Below are 21,553 nucleotides of genomic sequence, written 5' to 3' on the forward strand. Positions count from 1 at the left end.
TAGTGATGTGGTTTACTTCATTAACAAGGGCCAAATGAAATACGTGCTGCCTAAGAATTTATGTAATTAGTGTCACTTGAAAGTGTGATGTACTATTATACCAAAACCATTTCCAATGGTAACAAACTTGCAAATTTTATTAAAGGCTAAAGGGAAAAAGTAGTAGTATTAATAAAACACAGTTTTAAATAAATGTTAGTTTCTTGAACAAAGCAGATAAACCAAAATGTTACTGGTATCATGATACTCCCCTTTAGTATCTCTGATCCCTTGGGATCCTGGGATATCAAAGACAGACTATTCTATTTTGTTCAAAATCTTAAAAGATTTTTATCAGTGTTGTGACACCTACCTATGTTTTTTTGAGAAAGGCTAAGAATAATCTCCAGTATAACTTACCCAAATTTACGTTCTGGCCAACATTTACACAACTCACAAACCCTTTTCTGATTCCAACATTTTCTAACCATCTCCCACTTTGAGCAAGCACACTTTGTCCCCATCACTTCCTCTATCGCCGTAATGACCAAGAGTGCCTTGCTCTATTATCAGGTGAAAAAGTAATCTTCATTCCCAGTTTGGCACTGAAGGTCTCATCATCATCTTGTACACTCCCTGAATCTTATAATATACTGCACCTATCCATGATGAACACAGGCATCAGCAGTACACTTGGTTCCTGTTCCGTGTACACACTAACAGATCACAAGAAAACCAAAATTACCTAAGTTCTACATATCAGCTAAGTGATGGTGAAATATTCAAAGAAAAAAGGCAACATACAAGTGGTGCTCCACTACCCTGAGTGGTCTTATTAATGAGCAAGTATAGCAGGATGATTGAGGACTGTTTAAAAAAGAAAAAAAAAGCCTAAAACGAATACAAGATTAATATACAAAATCAATTATATTTCTATGTATTTGCAATGTACAATCCAAAAATAAAATTAAGAAATCAATTTCATTTATAATAGCATCAAAAAAATAAAATGCTTAGAAATAAATTTTTAAAATTTTTTAAAAGGCATGTAAAACTTATACTCAAAACTACAACAGGGGCTTCCCTGGTGGCACAGTGGTTGAGAGTCCGGCTGCCGATGCAGGGGACATGGGTTCGTGCCCCGGGCCGGGAAGATCCCACATGCCGCGGAGCGGCTGGGCCCGTGGGCCATGGCCGCTAAGCCTGCGCGTCCGGAGCCTGTGAGGCCACAATGGTGAGAGGCCCGCGTGGCGCAAAAAAAAAAAAAAAAAAAACTACAACACACTGTTGAATGAAATTAAGAGGACCTAAAGAAATCGAAAGGTACTCTATATTCATGAATTGGAAGACAATATTGTTAAGATCGCAATACACCTCAAATTGATCCACAGGCTCAACAAAATCCCCATGAAAATTCCAACTGTCTTCTTTGCAGAAATTGACAAGCTGATCCTAAAATTCACATGGAAATGCATGAGGACCAGAATAGACAAAATAATCTTGAAAATAGTTGAAAACGCACACTTCCTAATTTCAAAACTTACTACAAAGCTACAGTAATCAAGACTGTGGTACTGGCATAATGAGAAACATACAGATCAACGGAATGAAACTGAGAGTCTAGTGATAAATTTATAGTCAATTCATTTTCAACTAGGGTGCTAAGAAAATTCAATGGGGAAAAGCAGTCTTTGCAACAAGTGGTGCTGTGACAACTGGATATCCACACGCAAAAGAATGAACCTGGACCCCTATCTCACACCATATACAAAAATTAACCCAAAATAGATCAAAGCTCTAAATGTAAACACTAAAACTATAAAACTTTTAGAAGAAAACTCAGGTGTAAATCCCCATGACCTTGAATTAGGCAATAGTTTCTTAGATATGACACCAAAAGTACATCCAACAGGTTCCTGTTTCAAGATGGCGGAAGAGTAAGACACGGAGACCACCTTCCTCCCCACAGATACACCAGAAATACATCTACACATGGAACAACTCCTACAGAATACCTACTGAACGCTGGCAGAAGACCTCAGACCTCCCAAAAGGCAAGAAACCCCCCACGTACCTGGGTAGGGCAAAAGAAAAAAGAATAAACAGAGACGGGACGGGAGAATAGGGACGGGACCTGCACCAGTGGGAGGGAGCTGTGAAGGAGGAAAGGTTTCCACACACTAGGAAGCCCCTTCGCGGGCGGAGACTGTGGGTGGCGGAGGGAAAAAACTTCGGGGCCGCAGAGGAGAGCACAGCAACAGGGGTGCGGAGGGCAAAGCGGGGAGATTCCCGCACAGAGGATCGGTGCCGAGCAGCACTCAACAGCCCGAGAGGCTTGTCTGCTCACCTGCCGGAATGGGCGGGGCTGGGAGCTGAGGCCCGGGCTTTGGTCAGAGCACCAGGAGAGGACTGCGGTTGGCAGTGTGAACACAGCCTGCAGGGGGTTAGTGCGCCACGGCTAACTGGGAGGGAGTCCAGGGGAAAAGTCTGGACCTGCCGACGAGGCAAGAGACTTTTTCTTCCCTCTTTGTTTCCTGGTGTGCGAGGAGAGGGGATTAAGAGCGCTGCTTAAAGGAGCTCCAGAGACTGGCGCTAGCCGTAGCTAAAAGCGCGGACCCCAGAGACGGGCAGGAGACGCTAAGGCTGCTGCTGCCGCCACCAAGAAGCCTGTGTGTGAGCACAGGTCACTATCCACACTCAAATGGCTAAACATTTCCACCCACATTATTTATGCCCTAAGACCCATCATATTACACCCACTGCTATTCAATTAAGCCTCATACTCTACTGTGTAGTCTACACATAAAAAGTTACAGAAATTCCAATGCTTGTTGTGCACAAAGGGTTTAAAGAAAAAAATATAATCAGCTATAAATTCACTATTTTGAGCAAACAGATATTCTAAACCAAATATGCTATTGGTGGTTAAATTTCCAGTCTATGAAAAATGGTGAGAAATTATCATTAAACTATCTAACAAACCAATTATATTTTCAAACACAATTATTTACCATTACTGTAAAAAAATTAAGTAGCTCTATACCTTTTTCTCCTTAGACTTCTGTGCAGTATGAGAAGTGACATTCTCATTTTGGTGAACAAACTCTTGTGCTACCACTGTTTTTACAGGGTCTCCTTCAAGAACACAATTTAGAAATTGCACTGTGTGTTCTAACGAATAGCTGTAGAGAGTTGAAGTACAAATATGAAGTCAATAAATGAAAATAAAAGTTATGTGGAAACATTAACATAAGCAATCTTACAAAATCTTCGAAGAATATGAAAAATTGGCTCACTTCTGAGTTTTAACATGAAAATTAAATGCTCATTGTGTATCTCAAGACTCAAGAATGAACAGAGGGAAAGTGTCAAGTTAGAGGCTCTCAAAAACTAATTTTTTAAATGAATACCGAAAAGTAACATATTGATAATTAATTAATTTTCTTATCTTTTATTCCAGGTAAATTTTCCACAAATCTTTCTTTCATCTTATCACCTATACTTAAGTCCCTTGTTGGATTCACACATGGTTTCAGTTTCCTTCAAACATCAAAAACAGACAATAAATCCTTAAACTGACATTTTTATCCTGTCAAATTTTACATTTTACTTATACCATGGTGTTCTAGTCAAAGAAATTCTAAGCAGGGATATAGAAAGGAAAAACTAAAACACTACCCTACCTCCCACCCCTACATTATTTAGGCATATTTTCATGGTGATACTATATTATGTGGAATACGAAATTCTACAAAAATTGACAAACATCTGAAACGCTAATGTCCCTGTATCCAAAGAAACTCATTCCAAAGAAAATTATAAATGATTTTATACTGCTCATTATTTCAGACTATTTATGCCTCTGATCTTTTCCAATGGCCAGATAATGAAGAGCTGACCACAAAGGACTGTTTTTGAAATGTGACAGCTATCTAAAATACTGTGATATTTTGCTATTCATCAATTTATTAAAGACAACCCTTGAAGGGGAACCATTTGGGACTACCAATTCTCCTTGAGCACTATCATCTTGCCGCCTCACATATGCTCAACAAATTGGGGTTTCTAGGGGCTAGAAACTACCAGAAATTAACCACATCCTAACTAGTTCTTAAAATCACCTGGCTTGCCCACTCCTAGGGCCGGAAGCCAGTCTCCACCACAGGCGCTGTTAGCAGTGTGTGGCCCTGGAAGATGACACTGCAGGCGTATACTGCAGTAACTGAACGAACCTACCCTTCTTACCCAGGGTGAAACTGAAGCTACTGGTAACTGAGACAATTATCCACCTGTTGGCAGACAAATGGAGGTAATCATTTAATACCATAATACCTGCCCCGAGGGGCCTGACTGACCAATCACTCTGAGCATCGAGAGGAAGGACTCAACTTAGTCCCCTTACCTTGCCTGGGGAACCACAACTCTGGGTAATTTCACATCAGGGCTTCTTGTCCTAGGTCCCCATAGAAGAGAGTTGCCATATGCCAGCACCACCCTCCTAACCCCCAGTGCCTTGGAATATTTTAACACACAACTCTAAGAAAACAGCTGTTTAGGTAGCAAAAATAAATAGAAAAATTGTGGATTGAAATAATACCATGAAAAACTTGATTCAAGTGACATATTTAGAACTCTGCATACTCAGCAGAGAATATTCTTTTTCAAAAACACTTTCAGGGACTTTCCTGGTGGTCCAGTGGTTGCGAATCCACCTTCCAATGCAGGGGACATGGGTTCAATCTCTGGTTGGGAACTAAGATGCCACAGGCCACAGGGCAACTAAGCCCATGTGCCACAACTACTGAGCCTGCACGCTCTGCAGCCCGCGAGCCAGAACTAGAGAGAAGTCAGCATGCTGCAATGAAAGATACTGCATGCCACAACTAAGACACGAAGAAGCCAAATAAATAAGTAAATAAATATTTTTTTAAAAAGGCACTTTGTGCAATATTTATAATAACTGATCATGTATTAAACCACAAAGGAAATCTCAACTTCCAAAAAGCAGGACTCTTTCAGGCTGCATTCTTATACCGCAACACAACAAAACAAACAGTAATCCCCCCCTCCACCAAACTATCAAACCATTTAGAAAATATAAAACTCTTGGATAAATTAGAAAGTCAAAGTGAATTAGAGATTATTTAGAAAAAAAATGAAAATACTACATATCAAAATCAAAACATTACATATATATCAAAAACATTATACAGAAAAAAATTCACACCCTTAACTATATTTGTTATTAAAGATTGAAAGGAAACAAACTAACCAAAGAATTGAAAACATAACAAATTTAAAGAGAAAGGAACCATCAAAAATAGAAAAGAATCACCAAAAATAAATGATTAGAGAAATAAAACAGACTTTGATCAATAAACCAAGAGCCTGTTCTTTAAAAGGGTCAATCTGATAAACAGCAATAACAAAGAAAATAGAAAAAAAAATTAGGAAAGGAAAAAAGGACATGATAAATACAAAATAATGTTTTTAATTATCACAGAATATTATATACAACTTAAAAATAATAAACCTGATGATTTTCTAGAAGACAAACTACCAGAAAAGACTCATGGAAAAAAAGCAAACATCTGGGCTTCCCTGGTGGCGCAGTGGTTGAGGGTCCGCCTGCCGATGCAGAGGACACGGGTTCGTGCCCCAGTCTGGGAAGATCCCACATGCCGCGGAGCGGCTGGGCCCGTGAGCCATGGCCGCTGAGCCTGCGTGTCTGGAGCCTGTGCTCCGCAACGGGAGAAGCCACAACAGTGAGAGGCCCGCGTACCGCAAAAAAAAAGCAAACATCTGAATAAAGCAATACCCCTAAAAAGATAGTGAAAAGACCTTCTCCCTAAAGAAAAGCGAAGAGACCTTCCCCCTAAAAAGGCACAACCCCAGAACCTTCAAGGTACTAATTTATTTAAACTTTCCAGGGCACAGAGAAAAATGGCAGTCTTGTTGCCAGGTTCTTTTATTAAGCCAAACACCAAATTCAACCCTAAAACCAAAATCTGACAAAGATAACACAGGAACAGAATATCACAGACTTATCTCATTTAACTACTGTTGCAAAAATCCTGAAATCAATTCTGACACTACATTAAAGGAAAAAAACAAAACCTGAAAGATTTTTTTATTCCAGAAATTACTGTGACTAACATGAAATATACTAATAAACTAAAGAAAAGAAATCTATATTGGATTCTCCAAAGATTCTAAAAAGGCATCTATTTAAAACAACTCTTGCTAAAATAGGAATTTAAGGAATACATTAAGATCGAAAGTATGTATTACTTAAACCAGAAGCATTCCTAACATACTAAGCATCAAAACACACTACAACACCACAATAACTAAAACAAGATGGTGGAAACTTAGGACCAAATAGCTCAATGGAATCAAAGAGTCTATAAAAGAAAATGTATATTTGAGAATGTAGTAAATATTAGTAATTATATTTTATATCAGTGGGTAAAGGTGACCTATTCATCCAGTTAATCATTTGGAGAAAACAATTAAGTTAAACTCTACTTCATACCATACACATAAAAATGCTAGATAAACTTTTTTAATTTAACTATTAAAAATACTGCAGAGGGCTTCCCTGGTGGCACAGTGGTTGAGAGTCTGCCTGCCGATGCAGGGGATACGGGTTCGTGCCCCAGTCCGGGAAGAACCCACATGCCGCGGAGCGGCTGGGCCCGTGAGCCATGGCTGCTGAGCCTGTGCGTCTGGAGCCTGTGCTCCGCAACGGGAGAGGCCACAACAGTGAGAGGCCCACGTAACGCAAAAAAAAAAAAAAAAAAAATTTACTGCAGAAAATATTTTCATAATATTGGGGTAGGACAGATTTTCTTAAAAAGTGATAAAACTCAGAACCAATAAGGGAAAAGACTTTCTGATAAAACATGAATTAAAATATGTATATGGCTATATCAGAAAAAATTACTATAATCTATATTAACAAAGATAACTACACATGATATATAAAGAGCTCTCACAGATCTAGAAAGAAATACAAACAGTCAAAAGGAAGACAGGCACAGGGTAAGCAATTAATAGAAAAAGAAATTAATGGAAAAAAGCTCAACCTCAGTAGTAATAAGGAAAATAAAAATTTAAACAGCAATGAAATATTTTTCGCACCAGACTGGCAAAAAATTTAAAGATTCTTAATATCCAGGGCAGGTTACGCTATCAGCGTATATAACTAATATGGAAAGCCCTTTTAAAAGGAAATTTGGCATTAGCTGTAAAAAAATTTAATATACACACTCTGGACCAGCAATTTCACTTTCAGGAACTAGCCTACAATAACATTCATCCATGCACACAAAAATGTATGTTCAAGGATACTCAGTGCAACATGGTTTCCAACTTTTCTTACAGTCAAAAAGCCCATAAACAGAGCATATTTAAATAAACTACGGTACTTTAAGAAATCACTTAAGAATACTATGGAATACTCTGTAGACTTTAAAAAGAAAAGAGTAGATCACAAAGTATGGACAGAAAAAATAAATAACAGTAAAACTACAAAATAGTACATAAAACACAACCTATTTTTGTGTTTATATAGACACAAAAGCAAATAGGTACACATGTACGCACATACATTAGTGTATGTATATGAGAAAAAACTAAGGAGGAATATGAACCAATTGATAGAAACTCCTCACTTTCTACATTATTGCATTTAAATAGTTTATAATATACCTATATTATTTTTGTTAACAGAAAAATAAAAATAAGAGATTAAAATGCATGACATATGCTTTCAATGACATCACAACAGAAATTACACACAATCCTTCTAGCACTCACTTGTGGTCCTTGAAAATGTCCACCAGAAAATTTTGGTTAATGGCTGGAAATATCTTAAAGAGCTGCTTCTCCTTTAGTTTAGTGGCACAATCTTTTTCAAATATAAGCGGCTCCCTTCTCTAAAACAAACAAAAGACAAAAACCATCTTTATGATGGAATTTACAATACTAGTTATACTGACCCAAAAGCATGGTTATTTTATTGCAAAAAGACTAATAATTTAAAAGCAGTCACAGACTTTCTTCACTGATTAAAGGCTGAAATTAGTAATATAAGTATTCTTGCACAATTTATTTATATCCCATTTTTTGCTAAGTATTTGAAGCTGTTCATTAACACACACACACATACACACAATCACACATATACATATATGTGTGTGCATGTGTATATATATATATACTCTCACATATACACACCCAACACATTCAATCATATTATACAAAAAAGGATATATATATATATATATATATAAACAGGATATAAATAAATGAAGTCAGAGAGTAGAGAAAATAAAGGTAAGAATATAGGATAAAGCTAGCAAGTAAAATTAGTATATAAATGCATGCCACAAAATCCTGTACAATTGCTAAAGGTGGGCCACAAATTCAGTTCTTAGCTTCTTAGTGGCCAAAGCAAAGGGGGAAACAAAGATTCTCAGTGTCCATAAAATAAAAACAAACCAGTTGCTCAGGAGAAGTACAGCTTTTTCTGGTACTGAGACCTGAGAGAAATTTCTCCCATGGGTCCTCATTAAAGGGACACTGTGTGATGCTGTGAACAACGTCCTCAAAAACATATTCTCCTCAATGGGCAGAAACTACAATGTACAAATAAGTTGCAAATTCAGGTTGACAGAAAATCTTAAAATTCACATAAAAAATTTTTTTTCACAAACATATTTACTCCAAAGTAATTGCATGAGATTTGTTACTAATTGTTATTTTTTCAAAGTCATATTTGGATTGTTTAAATAGCCAAACCGAAAGAGCTTTCCTAAAATGTGCCATGTGAATTCTAATTGAGGAATATGGTAATCACTCTTAAAGTGATTTCTAACTCTAAGACAATTTACTGACATTGTGATTTAACTATGTAATATTTTTGTTTATTCCAAAAATCCTAATGTCTGAAAAATAACTTCCTATAAAATTTCAAAGGTGTCTCTGAAAATATAAAAATTACAATAATTTAGGAAAATCCTGGAATAGTTAATGGTTTTGAAGCCTAACCATATTTAGGCCATTTATAACACCAAACAACAATAAAAAAAGAACCACAATAGGTGACAATCTGACCAGTAAAAAGAACTGATCAGACATCACAAGAGTGATGAAAACAAGCCACCTCAAGAATTTTAAATATTCACGTCTTATTTAAGATATACATTATAATCCGACCTTACTAAAAAATTCAGTGATCAGATTTACTAGCAATCTGCCAGATCACAGAGTTTCTAAACTACAAATTCTAGGGTCCCATCAATAAACTGAAAACTCATAACCATAATCATGTTACAATTAATTATCCTATTCATACATTATGCCTAATGTTTATTTTATATGCTTTGCTTTAGAAGAATTTAAATGATATTTCTCCTTTGGGAAATTCTCTTACTGAGAAATTTCTCCAGAAATTCTCTTAACTGAGGCTCTAAGGGGGAATACCCTCGGGATGAAGAGTATAGCTTCTATTATCAAACCCATGGAAAAAAAAGCAAAAATCACTGATAGGAGAAAAAAAAAAAATTAAGTTGGAAAGTCAAAGAAACTTTTTTGTTCATTATTATACTAAGAGATTAAAAGGCAGGTTAGAACCATAAAGATAAGTTTCAGTAGAGGAAAATGGCATTTCAACAAAAAGTGTCACACCATTTGAGCATAAGTTCTAGGCTTTCCTTATTTTTTAAGAAAATCTATTTCTCCAATTTATTACATATGTAAATTGAAGAAGATATCTGAAACAACACTAAATTATAAGATCCTACTGAAGAGATTGTTCTTTGGATTATGTAAACATGCAAAGATGGTAATGGTAGCTTATTTCCAACTTAATTAACAAGATAACTGGGGGAAATAAATATGAAGGTAGAAGAATCCCATCATTCTTTCTATGCCCCAATTCTATGTATTTCAGCCAATATAAAGGTGTTCCTTTGAGCAGTCAAATGAGTGAAAAAAGAGGGTAAAATGCTTTAAGATCACCAACTAAGAAATTTTTTTTCCTTGAGAATTGGACTAAATAACCTCTAAGGTCTTTTCCGTTTTGGTTCTGAAATTCTCTAATACTAATTTTCAGAATTCCACAAAACGATAAGAAAAAGAAATGCAAAATAAACAAAATTCTCTTACGGCTTCATATCATATAATTAGATATGTTGAATAAAGAACAAAAATTAAGTTCAAAGCAAAGTGAAATATCTGTTTGAACTTGTTTAATTGCAAAGTTAGATAAAAAAGAAGAGTACTTAATTTCAGATTCATAAGTTTCTAAAATTTTTCTCTAAAAAAATTTTGTTTCAAAGATGGACAATTCTTTAATAGCAAGTGTCATTTCTTATTACTAACTTATAAATGAAATTATCTTCAAAGGAAATATTCTTTCATGTTTTTCTAGAATTAAAAAATTGCAGAAGTAAATGTTAAAGATAAGATATATACACCTGCAAAATTAAATCTAAAACAACAGATTTAACATAAATTGGCTTACTGTTATAGAATATCAACTAATTTTCCAGAAGCAAAGACCTCCAACTTCAAACTACATTTAAAACATTTTTCAATTTTAACATTAACTTCAATCAGGTTAAAATATGATTTCAGACTAGGAAAAGTAGAGTCAAATGAAAATCAAAAAGTAAACATATGATTAAATTAGAGTCAGAGACAAAGGCTTAATATTTATACTAACTCATACCAAATCATGCTTTTCCTGTAAGGCAATTTCTTCTGACATTATTTCTCTGAGTGATACTTTTTTAGTATGAGTGTTCCAATGATCCAATAAGGGTTGCATTTCAGGTGCTGCTAAAGTCTTCAGTAATTTTTTGCCCGTTCTCTGAGATGATTTTTGTTCTGGATTATCAAGACCAACACGCCCAACCAGGGAAGGATCTACAAAAGCAGTATCAATAGTGTCAGATCATCAAAAATAAATGTACAAATTAGGCGTTATTCATTCTGTTACATCTACCTCAGAGAGACCCAGAAAACATGATTTTTTACTCTTTGCTTATAAATACAATATTCCAAGTTGTATTTCAAAGTTTCAAAATACATCTTCAAATAATCACAAGCAAGTATAAATGTAGAAATATTCAAATGATCTGGGTATTACTGTAAATCAACTCAATGCTTCCCCACTCTTTTTCATATCACATCAACACAGAGAAAACAGTGACACACATATACACTGGTAAACAGAGGAAGCTGCAGTCAGCCGGAAGTGAGCAGCTTTGGTCAGCTCTGCTTGGCCACTCCAAGAACTGAAAGGATGAATATTTCTGCAAATCTGTAACCCATTGGAGGTCTACAATAAATATTGAACAAATGATATTCAACATAAGGAAGGAACTAAACATTCTAAGAAGTTCATAATAACAAGACTTAATGTATAATATTTCAGCTTTTCTAAGCACCACATTCTGATATACTCCTTTGATTTCCTGGAGAGTGAAGAAATAGCAAATACTGTCATCTGAATAACTCTGATACTCTTTGGGAACCTTCAGTTCTCAAACAGCTTTAGCTCTTGAAGCTACAACACAGGTCTGAACTAAAGTTAAGAATCTTCAACCTGGAGTCCTAGTATGGAGTGGACAAAAGAGGCATCTGGAGGAACTCAGGCACAAAAGGAGGACCCTGTAACAGGTCTGCCGCCCTGCACTAACCACTTACGACAATGCTATCTAAGAAATCTTCTGGAATCAATTATTTTCAATTTGGCAGATGTAATCAAAAAGCAGGTTGACTTTTGTGCTCTAATTATATTAACATAAATAAAAAATTTGAAAAATCAAGTAATATTTCAATGATACTCTCAAACACAGGAATACTTTATTGCTCTCAAACCAGAACAGTTTCCCTTCATTCAGAGCAAAATCATAAACAGGAAACACACTGACTATGTGCATTAGAGCACACCTTGGGTGTTCCACAGCACTCCTGTTTGTTTTTTTTTTAATTGAAATATAGTTGATTTATAATGTTGTGTTAGTTTTCAGGTGTTAACTGAAAGTTAAATGATATTATAGGGGCTTTTTTCTTCTTTAAGCTTTATTTTCTTTTGTATCAATATTAAATGTTAAAACTTTTATTTGCAAATCAAAATTCTTGGGTAACATATTTTGTGGAAGTATATTTAAAATGAATTAAGATTCAGGGACTTCCCTGGCCTGCTCCCAGTGCAGGGGGCCCGGGTTCGATCCCTGGTCAGGGACCTAGATCCCGCATGCTACAACTAAGAGCCTGCATGCCACAACTAAAAGACCCCTCACGCCGCAACTAAAGATCCTGCACACCTCAACAAAGATCCCACACGCGGCAATGAAGATCCCGCATGCCACAACTAAGACCTGGCGCAGCCAAATAAATAAACGCTTAAAAAAAAAAAAAGTTAAAATTCACACACACACACCAAGTTTCAACATCAAGACAAGAATATTAGAAGTGAAAATATGTGCTTTACCTTGCATTAATTTGCCACAGGATACCTCTTCTTGTCTTTGTCGCTCCTAAACACAGAGGCAGAACAGGATTGGCAAAGCAGGGTGCATTAGAAAACAAGCTTATATTATTTTTCTCTAGTAATCATTTCTCCCTGTAAAACTATCAATCATTCTTGCTAAATCTAATAAAAGCAGATAAATATAATTACAAATTGATTCCATCTATATATTTTTTCTACTTATAGAGCTCTTATGCTGTGATTTTTTAAAAACTGTTTATGAAAATTAGCACTGCAAGTCTTTAAGGAGTAAAAAACTATTTATGATTTTTTTCCATTAAAAAAAAAAATCAACAGTCATATTGAGCTCCATCATTAATTATATAATTTGGCCAGTCTGGAAATAATCTAAAATACTGGAAGGAGAAAAAAAAAATCAGTAACCTGTTAACTGGTAAAATTAATTCTCTCTCAAAGTCAAGATTCAATAGAATCTTTCATATAACAGATTTTATTGAAGAGCAAAGGTGACAAAATGTACACAAAAGGAGCTTTCTATAAAAAGAAGCCTACCAACCATTACAGATTCTTTCCATTTTTCATGAATCACTTTAGCCAGATTCAGATCTATATGAACCACACAGTCCTCAACTGTTAGGGACCCTTGTGACGGGGGGAAGAAAAGAAAAGAAAATATGATCATTACTCATTATACATTTGCAGAAAACATACTCAACTACCTTATGCATCATAAAACTAATTTGTATTTTTAATTACTAACCTATGTCTCTAGTTCTAAATCTCTTGGAATATTTTTATGTAATATGTCATTGTTTTCACACTTCTTGGCAGGTACAATTACATTATGTTTCATATATTTAAGTTATTCATGTCCATTACACTAAATATATTTAATATATTCATTTCCATTAGTCAAGACTTTCCAGTAGGCGTATTCTAAGGAATTATCTTGCCTTAAGTGTATCTGGAGTAGCACCAAAGGATTCAAAAAGATGTATCTGTGCAAATAAGTATGAGGTAAATACCAGAGAAAACTTCCAGTATATGCACAAGATGAATACAAAGTCCATCTAAATACTCTCTATTTCTTCAAATTATATACTTAAAAATCTTCTACAAACACACTGTGTCAAAAATAATAAGGTAGGCAACACAAATTACTTTTACACTTCTAGTAACATAAAATAATTTTAAAATTGAACTAGACCCTCTATCTATATTCTACTTACACAAAGATACACATATAAGTAATTTACTTTTTCCTTACCTGAATCAATACCAACAGGGCCAAATAATTCATTGAGCTGAAAAGCCAGTTCAGGGGGCAATGCCAATTCCAGACAGTCTATGGTCAGCGATTTGGCCATCACTGGCGTGGGATTCAACGTCTCAGTTTTATCTTCTTCAGTAACTTCAGCTGACAAAGCACTCCCTGCCATTAGAATTTTTTCCACTTCCTGTTCATCTTCATTCATAAATTCTTCTGTGTTTGGAAATTTCACATAATCCTTTGGAAGATTTTCACTTTTATTTATGTCAAAAGAGTCAGTAAAATAAATTTCTTCATGTAATTCAAGATCCGAAGTGCTCGATACAGAATTTAAAATATCAGACAAATTCAAAGAAGAATTTATACTGTCTCCAATCTCAGTGACTTCTGGATTCTTCTCCATTTCACTCACATTTTTAGTGGTAGTAGCTTTTAGAGTGCCTGGAAAAAGCTGCTTAACATTATATAAACCTGAAAGTTCTGCCTGACTATTAGGAAGTACTTCATTATTATTCTTGAGATCTACATTAGGAAGTATACCTGTTATTAATCCAGGTTTTTCAGTAGTTACAGCTCTTATTTCTGCCTGCTCTAAGCTTTCCTTTTCTGAATTACAGGTGGACTGTGCATTCGTGTTACTGATACCAATTCCATGGCTAAATTCTGGCACAGAAGAATTAGACTCCTCTAAGCTTCCTCTTTGGCTAATAATTTCCTTCAAATTCAGTCCCAGAGAAAATGGCCCAATTTGTGTTTCATCATATGACTTTTCTATATTCTCAAATTCAGTATCCTCACATAATTTAGTTTCAGAATCCAATAAAAGGCTCGTGGCCCAAATAATATCTTTGTTACACCTCTCATATAGGTCTTTTAGGGCTTCTAATGAAAACGATCCAAATAGTTTACAAAGAATGTTAAGATTTTCAGATTCATCAGCACTGGTAAGCTCACTTTCTTCAACATATGTGCTTTTGTCATACATTACCCTATATGGAATTGTTTCTTGAACATCTAATTTTGTGTTAATATTGAGAGCTTTCGGTTTAAATCCATCTAATCTTCCTGTTAGTACTCTCAGAGAATCTGAAACACTAATTTTATTCTTTTCTATTTTCCATAAGAGAGCAAAATCCTGTGGTTCAGTCTGAGTACACTTGCCTACTTCTATTCCAGGGACTTCTTTAGTCTTTTCTTCTTGAAATTCAGCTAAAGTTTGTGGTCCCACTCCTCCAGGAGCAGTTGACACACTATTGGTAAAAGTAAGAGACAATGTGTGTTGCCTATGAATCTTTTTACTTGGACAAGTTTTATTCTCACAGGTCATTTCATTGGGCAGCTTTCCAGAACTTCCTCGAGAAGAACTACCCAACGTTTTTAGTTCTTCAGGGCTTGTGCCCCAACAGGCCTCACGTGCTGTATATAAGGACATTTCATTCATACTGTTGTTAGTTCCAAATTCTAGGTTGGGTTCATTTAAGCCAGCCTTTGGCATTCTTGATCTGTGCTCTCTCTGAGCTAAAGAATCAGATGAAGGCCAGTCACCCACAATGTTAAATGAGTCTTTTTCAGTATTTTTATAAGTACCATATTTACAGCTATTGAAAGATTCTGAGGCATCATCACACTGTGACTTGCTGTCATCCTCTACGTTTTCATGTGGAGATCCTCGTGGCTGGATACAATCTATACTCACAGATAAACTACTGTCTAATACTTTATGTGACTGAGGGCAATTATACTTTTTGTCACTGTGTATAGATAAAGCTTTCTCAGTTTTTCGGTTCCTTTTTGTCCTCTGACCGATAGACTTATCAACTGGCCAGTCACCAACAAAAGACAGCTCTTGTCTTGGGAACTTTTCCGAAGTTGATTTGCTTTTTTGTTTTCCAAAGGCTTTTTTCTTTACTCCTGCTCTTTCTTCCAGCGTTTCACTAGATGAAGACTTTTCATTTTGAAGTGGTACAGTATTTGAAAGACCACAGTCTTCTTGATTATTTCCACCACAGCAAATACTTGGTGATATTCTCTCTACAAAACTATCTGCATTGGTTTTACTACACTCTTTTTCAGGAGCCATTTCTACTGGCTCTTCTTTTTCATGTTTGTCTGTTGCTCGTTCTTTGCTTTCAGAATCAGAAAAATAAATGTCTGGAGCTTCGTGAATGAAAGCACTCTGAATGTTAGGATTCATACCACTTATTTCTTTTTTTCCGTTGTTTAAATCTGCATTAGGGAGACATGTAACATTCTCAGGTAACAAATTTTCTTTGGTCACATCATGTTTCTTCTCTTCAATTAACTCTGGATGCTTCAGAGACGAGGATAAAACATTTTCTTCTTTTTCAGAGGCAATATCTTCATTGTCTCTTGGGCTGTAAGATTTGTTTTTAAGTATTATAAGGAAATCTCTTAATGTTGCCATTAATATTATGATTTAAAGAATCATTCAACTGAAAGAGAGACACTTGATCCTTCCCTAATACACTATGAACACATAGCTTTATTGTAATCCCAACACCTAGCACAACGCTTGGCATACAAGAAGCACTCAGATTTTTTCAAATTGAATAATTAACATGAGATTTTCAGTTAAGGTGTTTATTATGCATTAAATATTAAAGTTAAGGTTCTAAACTTGTTCCCAGAAGAGGACACTCCCTAGCTCCTTTCCAACCTATTTAAGCTTAACATATGTGAAACTAGGTCTGCCTCTATACCACCTGTCATTTGCTGCAGAGGAAAATGCTTAAGATTGATTTACAAAGTCTCAAAGAGTCAACCAACATGATCTGCACAATTAAGTGAAATGAGAGAAAGGGAGGACAGCTCTCATTTGAGATGTCACTTGCTAAATTTTTTAAAGCCATCCTCGATGTTAATTTCAGGCTCAGAGCACTTTTGCCGAATCATTATACTTTCAACTTCAGTGCATTTTCCTTATTTAACAACTCATCTTCCTTTCTTTCTTTATTGCAGGAGTTCTCAAAGTCCCAACTATCCCATGAAGCCTTCCTAAGTGAAATCACACCTAACATTCAGTTTTCTATATACCAGATGCTATTATAAGTCCTTCACTTATAATTATAATTCGTAATCCTTACGAGATCCTTATAAGCAAAGTGTTATTATTGCCATTTTGCAAATGAGGAGCCGAAATATAGAGAGATTTTATAATTTGTCAAAGATTACAAAGCTTTGGGATTTGAAGCCAGGAAATACAGCTAAGGAGCCCATATTCTTAACCACTTTGCAATACTGCTCCTCAATAAAAGAGCATTTGTGAATTTTCTTTTCCCAACTCCTTTTTAAAAGGGTCTCTCATCCCTAATCATCAAAAAATGTGAGCAATTCAGAACTTTATTTATATTTAAGACTCTTCTTTACTCACTTATTTATTCAATTGTTTATGTATCCTAAATGTTTTTAACATAATCAGTACTATCCTGAATTGCAAACTTTCAAAAGGCTGTGACTTGTTATTACTTAGTAAAAGTATACCATGCATAATACATTTTTACGATACTAGCTTGAAAGAGTATTTTTATTAATACCTAAGAAAATTAAGAAGTAATGTGACTATATACAAAATAACAATAGAGGGTAGATAAGGTAACAGATAAATACTGGAATAGCAGCAAGTTAAATAAAGAAGGCAGGAGTATTCATAGTGTAAACATGGACCTACATAAACCAAAAGACAATGAAACCCCCATGTATGTCATCACCCACATAAACTTTTACTTCTCTTGCTAACCATATATATCCTGCTCCAGGTAAGACTATACCTAAACCCTACAAACAACAAATGCCTACCTTATTTTTAAAGTTATTTGGCAGTGATTTTAGAAGTTCCTAAATTATCAGATTTTTTAAAATTAAGTTTTTAAATTGAATTTCTGTACATAGAGATTTTAACCTACCTAGTACTTCTGTCACAAGAATATGCACACAACTCGATACGTTCCATTTTCTCTGGAACTGAAGAACTCATGATTATGGGCACTGAAACAAAACGCTGATAGTGTTCCAACATTCTTGTTATTTTTTCTTTGCTTATCCCATGAATATTACGCCTAAAAATTCCAGGGGAAAAAAAGGGTAGAAGGAACATTGGTAATTAAGTTCTTAAAAAATCGGCTCATATAATGTTAAGAGAAACAACGATACATTTCTAATACATAAAAATATCAAAACTGGTTTATTATGATACAATATAAACTATCTGATTCTAAGTTTCATTTTATTCAGAATGTCCTAAATTACCATTTTCTTAATCATGCCATACAATCTTTTCCAAACATCCTTCATCAACTTGGAAAAAAACAGCAGATCTTAATAACTTTAAGAGAAGTTATTCTCAAGCTCTGCCAAAAAAATCTCATATGAACATGACCATCATTTCAATTGATTAATTATTAACTAGTGACTAAAAAAATTCCACTACAGAGGCTTCCACTTATGCCAGTACAGCAGACTAGATGTGCCAAAGGACACTCCTATTACAGTAAAACTGGATCCCATATGAATTAAAGCAGACACACACTTTAACACATTTTAAGTTCAAGTAAAGAAAAAACATTCTTAGTATTTGAAGTCTCTGGATGTCCAAATATGAAGTTCGTTATATTTGTGCTTTCATTCATGGTAGCTTATTCCTTTGTTTTTGTTTATGAGCTCACACTTAGTTGAATCTAATATATGGGAATCCTTAGGCCTTAAACTGGGGGTGCTTTCATTCATACAGCACCTGAATTTGCATCTGCCAGGAGGCAAGATGGTATGCTTTAGTCCTTCGAGGGTCTTGTCTTAATGAAAACATCCCAGTTGAAACTCTCCTATCTCAGGATGGATCCAACTTTAGTGTCTGGATCCTGGGGCTAATATTAGCATTTGCCCCCTGGGGAAATCTGGCTTTCATATTTAAATACCTCAGTCTTATCTGGTTTCAGATGACAGAGAAGCAAAGAGATAGAAAATATGAAAGAGAGGTTGAGACATAGACATAGAGGACAGAGCAAAGAGGTCTAGTATACATCTAATCCAAGTCCCAGAAAGAGAACAGAGAGTATGTGGGACAGAAGCAATTTAAAGAAAAATGGCTGAGAATGTTCCAGAACTGATGAAAGACATCAATCTCCTAATCTCACAAATCCAACAAATCTTAAGCAAGATAAATAAGAAATCTACAACTAGAAACACAGTACTGATATTGTCATTCACCAAAGATAGAGATGATATTAAAAGCAACTAGAAATTTAAAAAAACGAATCATCTACAAAGAAACCAACTATTAGAATTACACCTGACAACAATAATAATGGACAAATGTCATCATCAATAACAGAAACTATCAATCTAGAATATATACACTCAGCAAAAGTATCTTATAAGAATGAGGACAATAAAAGGATTTTCAGATTTAAAAAAAAAAAAAAAAAGAAAGAGATTGACATGAAACTGGTCTACAATGTAAAGAAAATCCTAAAAGATGAACTGTCAGGCAGAAGGAAATTCTTAGATGAAAGACCTATAATGAAAGGAAAATTAAGCACAGAGCACTACACACAGCACAAATAACTACACGAGTGAAAACACCATCTGTACATTCTGGACAGTCATAGCATGTGAGTTGGAAAGGAGGTAAGTATCAGAGTTAACATGTTTGAAAGTCCTTGCATTTGTGAAGAGGAAAGCTAGGAAAATGGTTTAATTTTAAAGTCTACATGATAAAACTTTTAATGTAACCACTAAAAGAGTTTAAAAAGTGTATATAATCTCCAAATTAGTAGAGAAGGAAAAAACGAGTATGAAAATTTGCATTCAATTAAAAAAATCCAAAAAAGGCAAGACAGGAGGAAAAAAAGTCAAATATATAATTTTCTGTGATAGGAGAAAAAACAATCACAGAAAAGGTGAGATTAATAAAAAGTACAGAGAGAGACAGCAAGAAACAAGACCAAGTATATGAATACCCAAAATAACTGTAAAAGAACTAAGCTTATCAATTAAAAGCCAAAGATAGAGTGAATTTTTTAAAACCCAGCCATACTGGTTATAAGAGATATACCTAAACACAAAGATACTGAAAGGTTGAAAGGAAAAGTATAGAAAAAGAGGTAACACTCAAATACTAACTAAAAGAACTGGTATAGTTCTATTTATATTAGACAAATTAGATTTTATAACAAAAATTAATATTAATAAAAGAAAATTACTAGACAAGGATAAAAGGTTCAATTAGAGTGATATAAAAATCTTAAGCTTATATGTACTTCAAAAAATATCCTCAGTATATTTAAAGCAAAAATGGGCAGAATTATAAGGAAAAACTGACATAATCAACATAATAGAGGGAGATATCAACACCTCTCCCATAGTACATTTTCTCATCCCTCTCTTAAACATTAATCCATCAAGCAAAATTTTCTGGAAAGTAAAGCTACAGATGCGAGCAAAAGAATAACCATGATTTAATGATATATTAATATACTATAACTGTTATACATTATCAAGCAAATATGAGCATTTATAAAAAATTGACAATGAACTAGTAAAACACATCTTTAAAAATATCAGAGAATTAGTATCATACAAACCGCACAATCTTACCTACTGCAGTAAAGTTGAAAACCAATTTTTTTGAAAAGATGAATTTTAAAACCATCTGTTCCAAAATTTAAAACATAGCTCTAAACAACCCAAGGGTTAAAGAATTAAAGTAACAGTAATGCAAAATAGAAAATAAATAATAAAAAGAAGATATTATATATTAAAATTCTAGGGGCATCTAACATGATACTTAGGGAAATTTATAGCATTAAATGCTCATATTAGAAAATGACCTAGGGCTTCGCTGGTGGCTCAGTGGTTAAGAATCTGCCTGCCAATGCAAGGGACACAGGTTCAAGCCCTGATCCAGGAAGATCCCACATGCTGTGGAGCAACTAAGACCGTGCATTACAACTACTGAGCCTGTGCTCTAGAGCCCGAGAGCCACAACTAATGAGCCCACATGCCACAACTACTGAAGCCCATGCGCCTAGAGCTCATGCTCCCCAACAAGAGAAGCCACTGCAGTGAGAAGCCCGCGCACCGCAACGAAGACTCAATGCAGCCAAAAAAAAAAAAAAGAATAAACAAAGCAAAATAAATTTTTTTAAAGCCAAGAAAGTAGAATAAAAGAAGCAGAAATGAATGAAACATAAAACAAACTTATAATAGAAAGATCAACAAAGCAGAAAGATGTCTATTTGAAAAGGCTAATAAAACATCTGATCTTGGGCTTCCCTGGTGGCACAGTGGTTAAGAATCCGCCTGCCAATGCAGGGGACACAGGTTTGATCCCTGGTCCAGGAAGATCTCACATGCCGCAGAGCAGCTAAGCCCGTGCGCCACAACTACTGAGCCTGCACTCTAGAGCCCACACTCTAGAGCCCGCGAGCCACAATTACTGAGCCCTCGTGCCACAACTACTGAAGCCCGCATGCCTAGAGCCCATGCTCTGCAACAAGAGAAACCACAACAATGAGAAGTCTGCACACCACAACGAAGAGTAGCCCCCACTTGCTGCAACTAGATAAAGCCCGTGCACAGCAACGAAGACCCAACACAGCCAAAAATAAAAACAAATAAATAGGGCTTCCCTGGTGGCGCAGTGGTTGAGAGTCCGCCTGCTGATGCAGGGACACGGGTTCGTGCCCCGGTCTGGGAAGATCCCACATGCCGCAGAGCGGCTAGGCCCGTGAGCCATGGCCACTGAGCCTGCACGTCCGGAGCCTGTGCTCCGCAACAGG

General features: G+C 35.4%; 1 protein-coding gene across 10 annotated transcripts in view; it reads right to left on the reverse strand.

Moving 5' to 3' along the window:
* Window positions 1–21,553, reverse strand: part of N4BP2 (NEDD4 binding protein 2) — an 83,523-nt gene that overhangs the window by 14,781 nt on the left and 47,189 nt on the right. For all 10 annotated transcript variants that reach the window (XM_049708774.1, XM_033421684.2, XM_049708769.1 and 7 more), the window contains 7 exons: window positions 17,681–17,833; window positions 13,755–16,132; window positions 13,044–13,129; window positions 12,488–12,533; window positions 10,718–10,914; window positions 7,801–7,919; window positions 3,023–3,161 (listed from right to left, as the gene is read on the reverse strand). In XM_049708774.1, coding sequence (XP_049564731.1) covers window positions 3,023–3,161; window positions 7,801–7,919; window positions 10,718–10,914; window positions 12,488–12,533; window positions 13,044–13,129; window positions 13,755–16,132; window positions 17,681–17,833 — 3,118 coding nt within the window. The remainder of the gene's footprint in view (window positions 1–3,022; window positions 3,162–7,800; window positions 7,920–10,717; window positions 10,915–12,487; window positions 12,534–13,043; window positions 13,130–13,754; window positions 16,133–17,680; window positions 17,834–21,553) is intronic.

The sequence above is a fragment of the Orcinus orca genome, chromosome 4 (assembly GCF_937001465.1).
Source record: "Orcinus orca chromosome 4, mOrcOrc1.1, whole genome shotgun sequence".
NCBI classification, from domain to species: Eukaryota; Metazoa; Chordata; class Mammalia; order Artiodactyla; family Delphinidae; genus Orcinus; species Orcinus orca.